Source organism: Echinops telfairi, unplaced genomic scaffold (genome assembly GCF_000313985.2).
Source record: "Echinops telfairi isolate 266 unplaced genomic scaffold, ASM31398v2 ScPeMD7_23;HRSCAF=83, whole genome shotgun sequence".
In the NCBI taxonomy this organism is placed as follows: Eukaryota; Metazoa; Chordata; class Mammalia; order Afrosoricida; family Tenrecidae; genus Echinops; species Echinops telfairi.
Genome location: NW_022103920.1, coordinates 452,969 through 464,847, shown reverse-complemented (window position 1 = coordinate 464,847; position 11,879 = coordinate 452,969). Strand labels below are relative to the sequence as shown.

Genomic DNA, 11,879 nt, shown 5'->3' with positions numbered 1-11,879 from the left:
CCTCCTACTCCTTTCCTCTATTTCCTTACGCTTTCCTCCTGTCCCACTACCATGTTCAGCCTTCATTCTGGTTTCAGTAATTCCTCTCAGTTACATTGCCCTTGGTCACTCCCTACCAGTCCTCTCATACCTTCCCTGCCACTGGTTTTGAACCACTAGTTCCTTTGTCCCTGGGTTGGCCAACACCTCCTCCCTTCCCCCACCTCCCACACTCTCATGTCCCTCCAGACCGTTGGGCCCGTTATTTTCTTCTCACATTGTTTATCCAGCCTCTTATCTAGATTGACCTGCAGAGATATTAATATGTGCATACAATTGCGGATGGCTTCGAGAGCACCAAACAAAGTGGCACATAAGAACATGCAGCCACATTTTCTAAACAAAGTTACCCAACACTGTCTCAGGGAGTACCAGAACTGGGTTAATTGTCTGAAACCAGGGCACATGAGTACCTTCAGCAGCAGGCTACAGTGAGTTGGCCTGGGCCCCTGGCCCCAAAGGTGTACCTAGGGTGTGCCACCGTATGGCATGTGCTCTGGGGGTGGGGGTGGGGAAGGACGCCAAATGTGTGAGATCACTAAGCAAGCTTCGAATTGATAGGAACCCAATTGGTTCTATACACTTTCACCAAAACTCCAATAAAATATGACTTTAAAAAAAACCCAAACTAATTGCCATTAGCGCCATTTTCACAGACACGCCTCTGCCTGACCCACAATGCTCCTATGGGAAAGTGGTTTCTCATTTCTCGAAAAAGTCAGGAAACGTGCACTTTTGGAATAATCTGACCACTTGCCATTTGAGACCACAACTCTTTTCCGCAACTAGATTGTATGTTCTTCTCTAGAACAGAGTTTGTACAACTTTCAGTCTCTTGGCGCACCTCGCGGAGCGGACACGTGGACGCACAGCCTTCAAAGGCCCATGGCCCCTCTCCTGATCCTCAGCGTGGGGAGTCCGAGTGCAGTGCACCCTCCGGCCACAGGGGGCGCGCGCGGCGGAGCCGGGCGGCCGGAGCCCATCTTGGCCCGAGCCCCGCCCGTTCCCAGCAGGTCCCGCGCGCCTCCCAGCATGCACCTGGGTCAACACAGCGGCGGCGGAGGCGGCGGCGGCTTCCAGCGGGGTCCCGGCGGTTACCATGGCGGAGGCGGCGCCGGCGCGGGTAAGAGGCGCCTTCGGGCCGGCCCGGGTGCCGGCTCCGCGCCCCGCACTCTGGGGTCCTGGTCTCAGGCTCCCGCTGTCCGACGACCTCCTGCTTCATCCGCGTCCTGCGGAGAAGCGTCTTCCGAGGTCGCTCGGCCCCGAGCCCGTTGCTCCGGTGGGAGAGCCGGGCCCCCGTCCCTGCCTTCGGGGACCGCAGACGGACGTCCGCTTCTCTCGACGGCCAACTTGTCTCGGCCGCACTTGGGCAGAGGCACAGGTGTCCCATTGCGTGAACTTGCCGGTTGTTTGTAAAGCTGCCGGGGTTACGACTCTCAGCTGGCCACGCCCAAGTCCGGTGGCTTTTGCCACCCCCACCCCCTCGACTGACCGAGTTCGGCTAGTCGCTAGATAGCGCTGAGGCGCTTCCCAGCTCCGACGCACTCATACCCTTCCTAAGTAACGGTTAACTTACGAAGACACCGTGATTTTTCTCTGGGAAAGGCAGGTACAATTTAGTGGGTTTTAAATGCAACACTTTTCCCCTTCAGGAGCACTTTCAAAATCATGTCAGAACTTTGCGAGAATTCAGAGCCGAGGTAATCTTGGCGTGTCATTGACTAGAAGAGAGTGCAGTTTTTGATTCTTGTAGGAAATGGGTGAGAAGTATGAGGGCAAGGGGCAGCGTTTATAGAACACCGTGATTTTAGCGAGGTTGAATTAGGGAGACAGGACAGGAGTGTTTACAGCACTGGCCTCGTGTGAACCCGTTAAGCTCAGCTGGTTCAGAGACCTGACTTTTACTCACAAATGAGTACTAAAGAGAGGGTAGGAAGAGAGGTTACCAACGTACGCAGATTGTTCGTGACTGATTTTCGCACAGTCGCCAACATGTAACATAGCTTGCACTGCCTTTGTCAAGGGAAAGCCATAAAGACTCACCCCACATCCCAAACCTTGCTTTCCATACCTAGTTGTCCATCTCTTAAGTTGAAGATTCTGTAGTTCTCATTTGATAGTGTGGACCAACTAAAAATGTTGGTTCTAACACAAATATGTAAATTATTTAAAAAGGTACATGAGTAAAAAATACTTGGAATCCAACAATGAAGAGGGAACACTTAAGAGAGAAGCATAGTTGTGCAGCCAGATTTGAGGGCATTTGGTGGAGCATTGTTTCCAGGCGTCCTCAATCTAGGACCCGCGGGTGTGGCACGCCTGGTGTGTCACGCTGAGGACATTTATCCGCCCCGCCAGGTGTTTTTGCCCCGTTCTTTTTTTACTTCAAAATAAGATGTATGCAGTGTACATAGGAATTTGTTCATAGTTTTTTAAAAATTTTTTTATTTTTAGTGGGTAAGATCTGGAGCTCTTTATTTATTTGACTGGTCCACAGGTCCCTACAGGGCCACTTCGGTGGCCACTTCCCCCTCCCCTTGTCCTCTGGCTGTGGCCGCCTCCCTCTTTTCCCGTTGCTGCTTCTGCTTCAGCAGCCTCCGCTCCCGCTCAAACTCCTTCATGCGGCTCACATAGTCGTGCTCGCAGTAGTCGCAGGCGTGCTGCTCGTGCTTGCAGCCCAGGATGTTGGGGAAGCTGTCGCGCTTACACTTGAGCAGTCGTAGGAGGTGGTGGGCGCAGTAGTCCCGCTGGTGCAGCATCAGCTGCGCGTTGGTCATCTGCTGCTGCGTGGTCACCTTGTCGCGCACCTTGGGCCCGGGGAAGCCGGAGTCGGGCCGGAAGGTGGGCATCTGCAGGGGGTCAGGCTCCACCGAGGCTTCGCCCAGGTACCACTGGACCAGGTGGGCCCCCATGGTCACTCATAGTTTTTTTTTTAAACTATAGTCCGGCATGCCAACGGGTCTGAGGGACGGTGAACTGGCCCCCTGTTTAAAAAGTTTGAGGACCCCTGGTTTATGCCCTGAAGGAACCTGGAACATAGTAGCCAAAACTCGGATTCAAAGATGTAGTTCCTACCCCAACACCATCAAATGGAAACTTCAGAGGAAAGCCTTCTATGTAAGGGTGAAATGAAAAGCTCTTCTTCTGAGGTGATTGCAAAGAGAGTAGTGCCGGACTTTGGTGTTAAGAGATGCAGGGCAGATGGTGGGGTCCCCTTTGATAATTCATGGTGACTCATACAGTTTTGTAACCTTAAATCAAGAAACCTCAAGTCAAGAATTTAAGGTAGAAAGAAACATGAAGTTTCTCCAGAGGAATCAACATTTAACAACATTCAAATAATTCTTGGGAAGTTCTGATGCACATGAGTCCACAATTAAAAGTTACTAAAGAAGCAAGGAAACATCAGTGAAAAGAATGGTTGATAAACTTACACCTTCAAAAATGCCAAGTGTTAGAATTACCAGTCAGAATATGAAATAAGTATGTTTAGTACATTTAAAGGTTAAAAGAAAGCATAGGAAATATGAATAAAGGCCAAGAGACTGCGATTTAACATTATTACATATTAGAACAACAATCTAGAACTTCTTGGGTTGAAAAACATCATTAATTAACCAATAGAAAGCTTTATTTAACAGTAGAATGCTGTAGAGATAGCTTGATGGTGGAGTGGAAGATAGAGTGAAAAGAAAAAAATGGAAAACATGAAGAGAAAGGGAAGGTAGAATGAGAAAGTCTTAACACTTTAATCAGAATTCACATACTTGTGTGTGCACACACATGCACACATGCAGAATGCACTGGGAGCCATATTTGAGAAACCATAAAGTCAAAATATCAGTACATAGAATGAAGGCTAGTGGATCACAGTCAGATTATATAAAAATAAATCACTTAGATGCATAATATTGAATGTACAAAATGGAAAGCAGAAATCATTCAAAAGCAACCAGACTGAAAAGATGTAACCTTCACATGAACCACAATATGTGTGACTAAGGGCAGACAATCAGTCATGGTGGAAGACAAGACAGCAGTAGTATCAGCAGTAAGCCGAAGGGTAATTTTTGTGATCCCAGATTTTATCCACCTCAAGATGCTTTTTAAAACGACTAGTATGCTTTTTATTTTTAAAATCATTTTATTGGGGGCTCATACAGCTCTTATAAAAATCCATACATAAAACCATTGTGTCAAGCACATTTGTATATATGTTGCCATCATTTTTTTCCTACTTGAGCCCTTGGTATCAGCTCCTCCTTTTTATCCCTCCCCCACCTTCCTTCATGAACCCTTAATAATTTATAAATTATTATTTTTTCATGTTTTACACTGACCCATGTCTCCCTTCACCCACTTTTCTGTTGTCCATCCCCCGGGGTGGGGGGTGTTATATGTACATCATTGTTACCGGTTCCCCCATTTTTCCCCCACCTGCCCTTTATCCTCCTGCCTTACCCTCCTGGTATTGGTACTCTCATTATTGGTTCTGAGAGGTTTATCTGTCCGGGATTCCCTGTGTTTCCAGCTCTTATCTGTACTGGTGTATGTGCTCTGGTCTAGTCAGATTTGTAAGGTATAATTGGGGTCATGAGATTCGGGGTCGGAGGAGGAAGCATTAAAGAACTAGAGGAAAGTTGTATGTTTCATAGGTGCTACAATGCACCTTGACTGATTCGTCTCTTCATGACTTTTCTGTAAGGGGATGTCCAACTGTCTACAGATGGGCTTTGGGTGTCCATTCTGCGCCCCCCAACCCCATTGGTATGATTTTTTGTTCTGGGTCTTTGAAGCCTGATACCTGATCCCTTGGACACCTCATGATTACACACACTGGTGTGGTATACTTTTTAGATATAACCAAATGCCTTGTGGAATTTAATTTCTGGATTTGAAGGATTAGGGCCATTATCTTGTGGGACATTTCAGTCATTTGGCATAATATAGTTCATAAAGTTACATTCTACACTCTAGTTTGATGAGGAGTCTCATCTGAGATATTAGGTTTTGTGAACAGCCATCTAAGATACTTGTCCAGCACAATAGGGAAAGAAACACAAAAAAGGAGTTTCCAGGACAAATCAGTTGTCTACACAAGCCACTGTGTCTATCCTGAGACCAGAAGCGCTAGCTGGTGCCTGGCTACCACTGTTGTTAGGTGCTCTCCAGTTGGTTCCAAATCCACAGTGAGCCTAAGTACAACAGAAGGAAACTGCTCAGTCCTGCACGTCCTCACAGGTGTTAAGCTTGAGCCCACTGTGCCAGTTCATCTTGTCCAGGGCTTCCACCATTCACCATTTATAATCTAGCCCGCAGTAGATGCATTGAATGAGAGACAAGTATGGCCTAGAACCTTAGATTCCTAAGCCCAGACCTACTGAACTGGTTGATACTGACCAACCCTTCTGGTCACCTTGCAGCTAAGTAGGAAATTGAAAAGAAACCAAAAAAACCCTACCTGTAAGCACCAAGCTGCTGTAAAAAATCATCCAGATGATACCAAATGGTCAACAATTAATAGAAACAAAGGTGAGCATGTAAGGGGTAAGGAGACAAGGATAATGAAAATGGAAAACCATGGGGAAAACATGAGCATGTTCATGCTTTAAGGAGGTAACCAACACCACTGAAATGGTTGCTCCAGAAATAGTCAACGGAATCCTACATCATAGTGTAAATCTTCATAAAGACACATGCAGTGCTTTCCTACAAGGTAAGATGATGACATTTTAGATCAATGAACATGGACAGTTTGCTACTAACATACTCTCTAGAGAATCTTTTGAAGAAACTACTTAAGGTAAAAGGAACATCATCCCAAATGAAAGGCCTGAAAAAGTAAGAAAATAAGACAATACATGATAATGGGTAAATCTCAACACACATGGACTGAATGAAATAGTAATATGGGATGGAAGGCAAAGGCATAATTGAAATATGTGATACCACTGATGTAAATGTCAGGAGGAAATGATTAGAAAGTGTTTCTAAGGTCCTCATGTTTGAGTAAAATAAGAACATTAGAATTAATAAGTATGCTATAATTTCTAGGATAATTGCTGAAACTTGAGAATTCAGCTGTACAATAACTTCCAAATCAGATGGGAGGAATAATAGAATAAGAAAAAAATATATACAAAAGAGTAAAAGAGAGATGGGAAACATAGCAAAAAACATCAATACAGATTAATTACGATAAATTAAATGGACTACATATTCAAGTTGAAAGGCAAAGATTATTAGAATGGAGGAAACATACAGCTGTGTGGTTTATAAGAATAAATGAATAAATGACAAGCTAAAGATTGAGAAAAGGTGGTCTCCGAAAGACTATGAACTCAGAAGTGAGTTGGCTTTCCAAGATCCATAGAGCGGCAGCAGACTGATCAGGCATTTCTGAACTCGTGGTCCTGCTTGCATTAGTACTCCAGACTGCTGCTGTGGTTGTCTCCTCCTTTGTTTATTCACCATCAGCATTTCTACTTCCATATGTTATTCGTTATTCAGAACCTGTTTTATTTGGGGGTTATTTTGCTATTTCGCATCTTTTTACAAATACTTTCCATTAGTTTTTGCACGTAGGCATATTTTATGATAGCTAATATTTAAACTATTCCTCTATTGAAGATTAGACACTCATCCTAAATCTGATGTGTTAAGATACAATGTACACAGAGGAAAATTTGCTCTTCACAAAATAGTTCAGTGAGTTTTGATAAAGATGCAGCTGCCAACATTGCCAAGAGGCAGAATATTTCCATAATCCTAGTGTTCTCTTGTAATCTGTCTCCTCATGCAACAACCGACTTTATAGTTTTGCCTTTTCCAAAATATTATGTAAATGGAACAGTAAGTAGCTTTTTGTGCCTGTTTCTCACGTGGCATAATGCTGGTGGCACTATGGGTTAGGGTAGGCAGTGGGTTGCCAGCACAAGGTCTGTAATTCAAATGCACCAGCCACTCTGCTGGAGGAGAAAGATGTGGCTATTGACTCCTGTTTGCAGTCTCGGAATACCTGTGTAGCATCGCTGTGGGGTGGAATCAGCTTGATGGCGGGTTATTTGGTGGCATGCTTTAGGTTAAGATTCATCCATGGTCCCCTTAACAGCAGTCTGGTGACTCATTCGTTAGGTGCTTGCCTGTTAAGTGGTTTGAACCCACCAGCTGCTGTGTAGGAGAGAGATGTGGCATTGGCTTCTGTGGAGATTCTGGCCTTGGGAACTCTTTGGGGCAGTCTGGTCTGTCCCCATAGGGCTGCTGCACTTCCGTATTGACTCAGTGCACACTGTACTTCTCTGCTGGGCTTGATAATGTGTTGCAGTGGCCACATGAGTTCACAGATCATACCTATACTCATGTGGCTTCTTAGTAATTAACAGGTTACAATTCGGGATTGGGAATGTCTCAGGTTACACTTCTTTGGTCAGGACAGTCTCCTTTGTGTCCACAGACAATTCTCTCCTTTTTCTCTTGGCCCTTGGCTCAGCTTCTGCCCTGCTTGGACAAATGTGAAAAGCTCTTTTAGCTCTGCCAATTAGTGCCCAGGGGCACCCTATTCTGCCAGTGAACAATCTTCTCCCTGGAGATGCTCAACTCTCTCCTTTCCTGGATCAACACACCCACTGTAACTGCCTTGTTCTTTGGCCCGGGAAGTCTACTGTCTTGCCTCAGTCTTTTGGTTCTACTGCCACCATTTTTCTTCTGCTGCTTCTCTACATCTCCCACCGTCTCCAGTGTTACAGTTCGCTCTGTCTCCTGGGTCCAAGGAATTCTCAGTACAGGGACCAAAGGACACGTTCTGCTCCTGTCTCATCTTCTTGGTAGTGGTCAGGTCTCCTCTGCCTGACTAGGATGTTTCAGTCTAAGCCTAGTATCTGACAAAAGTGACCAGGCCCCTTAGTAGAATTCCAGACTACCCTATTTTTATTGCCACATTGCTTCAGTGCTGCCCTTCACCTTATTTACATTATTAGCAAGCCATTCCGTTCCTTTGGTGGTCCATAATCACCTCATTTTCATAGGCCCGCAGAGTCATTTGGTGCAAGTTACAATACCATGGTGATGTGATCCACTCATTGCAAGCCACCCCTGGCTTTTTTTCTCCCTGTCATAGAGTTGAAGCCAATTCATAGTGGTCCTCTAGGACATGTTGGAATTGCCCTGTGAGTTTCTGAGACTGTATTATACCTGTATTTCTGTTTTATATCTAGAGAATGTATTATACCTGTATTTATGTTTTATACCTAAGAGTATAAAACTTCCCTCCCAACCACTTAACCAGTAAAACAATCATTAACGACTAGTCCTTCAGTAGGACAAAGTCCTAGGGGTGAGGTTGCTCAGGTACCAGCCGTTCAGGTCTGCTGCAGGTATCCATCTGATCGGATCAGGTTCTCCAAACATCATCTCAGCTTCAGATGAGGATAAAGATAACAGATAAGGATCTGTTTGTTGTCTGGTAGTAAACTTTACCTGAGAGAAGATTTTCCCTTTCTCTGAGCTTCACCAGACAGCAGCATAACAAAACCTTTAAATGATCTTGATCGGCCACTGTACTCTCTACTTTCACAGTTGCGGCTTTTACAATGACTGAGTTTTACTAATCACAAAGTACTGTCATTGTTAGCTCTGTTCACAATCACGTTTCACAGTGGAATCATACAGTCCTATCAACACCTTCTCCCACCTTCTCTTCCACAGGAAGAGAGGAGAGTACTCAGTGCGGATCCTCCCTTGACCATTCTCATTTTGAGTGTAAACACACCATGTAGTGTGTAAGCCAGACACGTCATGCCTGTATCTCATGCCATTTTAGGTAGCCAGTGTTTAAATTGCCCATCTCTGTCAAAGAAGGGCTCTTGAGAAGAGCATGCTCTTTTCTTCTAGTTAGAACTCTGAGCATCTGCAGAGGTAAGCAAAGTCCAGTCCAGATCCGGCCATCAGATGGCAGCAATCTACAGCAGGCACCAAACTTGTTTCTCTTCTTTGGTAGGGTTCTGGTCAACTGGGTTACTCCTGTCTTTTGAGCCAGTCCTTTTCATCTGTAGCCCCAGTGGACTAGCCCAGTGGGTGTCAGTGGCAAACAATGTAGCCATCTCTCCCACTTGAACACATCAAGTGGACCCAAGTGGTCACCGTAAGTTAGCATATGAGGCTTTCTACTCGGTGGCTGTCTGTAACTTGCAGTCCTAGATGGAAGTTCTTCTGAGGCCCCTGACTTTTTCCTGTCTCAGTGCACTCAGAGGTCAGCCACTTGCTTGAAATTAAAAAAATAAAACAAACTAAACCTTGCAAGTCCTTCCGTCAAATGCAAATCTCTTGTTTTCTCAGCAGTTTTGAGTAGGTTCTTTCAAATTAGGATTTCCTAACTGAAAGATTCTGGGAAAGATACATAGAACTGTTTCATTCAAACCTGCAACCTGTGTTTCTCTTTCCCCACTTAGCCATTCATGTATTGGCTGACGGCAGAGGTATGTGTTTTGCTATCTTTAATTACCAGTGTTCATTTCCATCATACTTTTGTTTGTTTTTTTAAAATAATACATTCAATTGTTTCCAACCAGGAGAAACATTTAATATTCACAGTACATTTAAATAACCCTTTTAAAGCATTCTAATGTCATTTCTCCACAACTCGACTCCATGTGGCCTCAGGCCTCTGGCTAGGTGGAGCCTGGGGGAGTCAGTCTGTCAGTTGTTTGCTCCAAGACACCCCAGATGTGGCTGTTCTCCCTGCAGCTGCAGCACACCTTCTCACCTTCCTCACAGGTGCATCATCTTCCCTGCCCTCGCCCCTTCATTCTTTTGTGAGGTCCATGTTTCTGTGTGTCTGGAATCATTGTAACAAATCCCACTTGGATGCAGATTGTAAGTATGTGCTGCGGCAGCATCAGACCACCTCATCTAACTTCCATGGTGAGAGGAGGAGCTGCAGCAGCTCTGATGCCCACGGTTTTCAGCATGGGGCCGCCCACCACCACTTGTGTGGCCCTGGGGCCCTGCCAGGGAACGTTGTCTCCACTGTGGGGTGCCATGGAAAGAAAGGCTTACAGCAGGGGGACATCAGTTTTCAAGTCCGGCATGAGTGTGGGCGCAGGTTACATTATCACAGTACAAAATTAGAAGTAGTCCAAATATCAAACATTACTGGCAAAGTATTCATAAAATGATGCTGTGAAAAGCATAATAGAACATTGTATACATCATTTTTGTCAGAATTTTAAAGATGAAAAACATAGGTTTATGAACTAAAGTATTTTTTTATGAATGAGATATTTTTAAAAATAGCTCCATTGATGAAAAATTCACATATCATAGACTCCCATAGTTAAGTAGGTTTTAAAAAGAGTTGTATGTACATCATCACAGTTAGTTCTAGTGCTCCTTATCCCCTTCTGATTTCATTGTTTACTCCCTGATCCTCCTCACCCTCACCAAACCCCATTTCCGATAAACCATTGCATCAGTTATTGTCTCTATCTGTATAGCCACCCCCACTCGTTCTGTGCTTCATAAACTGAGAAACCTTACAGAAACAGCAAAAGACAAAAAATGAAACAGAAAGAAGAAAAAAAGAATAATATGAAGATAAAAAAATAAAGAGAAAAGGCCACCAGTAATATTAAAAAGCCAGAGAAGAAATTTCTATTGTGAAGCAAGCGAGAAATATTTAAGCCTAGAGTAAATTCAGATTGGGTTAAGAGGGTGGTCAACTGATCAACTATATTACACTGTAGTTTGATCCACCTTAATTAAGTTTACAACAATCTGTATTGATTGTCAGAATTTTAAAGATGAAAAACATAGGTTTATGGACTAAAGTATTTTTTTATGAATGAGATATTTTTAAAAATAGCTCCATTGATGTAAAATTCACCACCTCCCCAATTCTTCCCTCCCCCACCTACCCTCCCTCACAAACCCTTGATAAGTTATAGATTATTATTTCCATATCTTACATAGCCCTCTGCTGTCCCTCACCCACTTTTCCATTGTTCGTCCCCCTGGGAGGGGGTTATAAGTTGATCCTTGTGATCGATTCCCCCTTTCTCCTCTTACCCTCCCCTAATCCTCCTGGTGTCTCTACTCATTGTTGGCCCTGAGCATCTTATCTACCCTGGGTTCCCTGTGTTTCGGGCTCTTATCTGTAACAGTGTGCATGCTCTGGTCTAATCCAATTTGTAAGGTAGAATTGAGGTCATGATTGTGGGGGGAAGGAAGCGCCAAAGAACTAGAGGAAAATTGTGTTTTCATTGGTGCTATACTGCACCCTGACTGGTTCATCTCTTCCTTGTAATTCCTTTGTGAGGGGATGTCCAATTGTCTACAGATGGGCATTGGGTCTCCACTCCATGTCACCACCACGCCCATTCACCTTGGGTATGATTTTGTTCTGGGCCTTAGATGCCCGATACCTGATCCCATTGACACCTCATGATCCCATAGGCTGGTGTGCCTCTTCCATGTGGACTTTGTTGCTTCTCAGCTAGATGGCTGCTTGTTTACCTTCAAGCCTTTAAGACCTCAGATGCTATCTCTTTATAGCTGGGCACTGTCAGCTTTCTTCATCACATTTGCTTATGCACCCATTTTGTCTTCAGCAATTGTGTCAGGAAGGTGAGCCTCAAGTGTTCTTGTGTTAAGGGAGTATTTGAGTTGAGGCCCAATGTCCATCTGCAACCTTAATTTTTTTTAATCGTTTTATTAGGGGCTCATACAACTCTTATCACAATCCATACACACATCAATTGTGTAAAGTGCATTTGTGCAGTCATTGCCCTCATCATTCTCAAAACATTTCCTCTCCACTTAAGCCCCTGGCATTAGGTCCTCATTTT

At 44.4% G+C, this 11,879-nt stretch overlaps 2 protein-coding genes across 3 annotated transcripts in view; one reads left to right on the top strand and one right to left on the bottom strand.

The window, feature by feature from the left end:
- Nucleotides 1-1,113: 1,113 nt before the first annotated feature.
- The window catches only part of ZNF212 (zinc finger protein 212), a 38,572-nt gene continuing 27,806 nt past the window's right edge, over nt 1,114-11,879 (top strand). The window contains exon 1 of one of the 2 annotated variants that reach the window (XM_045288965.1): nt 1,114-1,162. In XM_045288965.1, coding sequence (XP_045144900.1) covers nt 1,139-1,162 — 24 coding nt within the window. In that variant the 5' untranslated portion in view covers nt 1,114-1,138. Of the gene's footprint in view, nt 1,163-9,347; nt 9,513-11,879 lie in introns of those variants that run through there. The other variant, XM_045288961.1, reaches the window with a different exon arrangement.
- On the bottom strand, nt 2,541-2,951 carry LOC101647046 (NADH dehydrogenase [ubiquinone] 1 beta subcomplex subunit 7-like). Its single transcript, XM_045288966.1, has one exon. The coding sequence runs from the start codon at nt 2,949-2,951 to the stop codon at nt 2,541-2,543; it is 411 nt and encodes a 136-aa protein (XP_045144901.1).

Bases quoted from the DNA above. Each gene is read 5' to 3' on its own strand.
- LOC101647046 (XM_045288966.1), bottom strand. From the start codon at position 2,951: ATGGGGGCCCACCTGGTCCAGTGGTACCTGGGCGAAGCCTCGGTGGAG.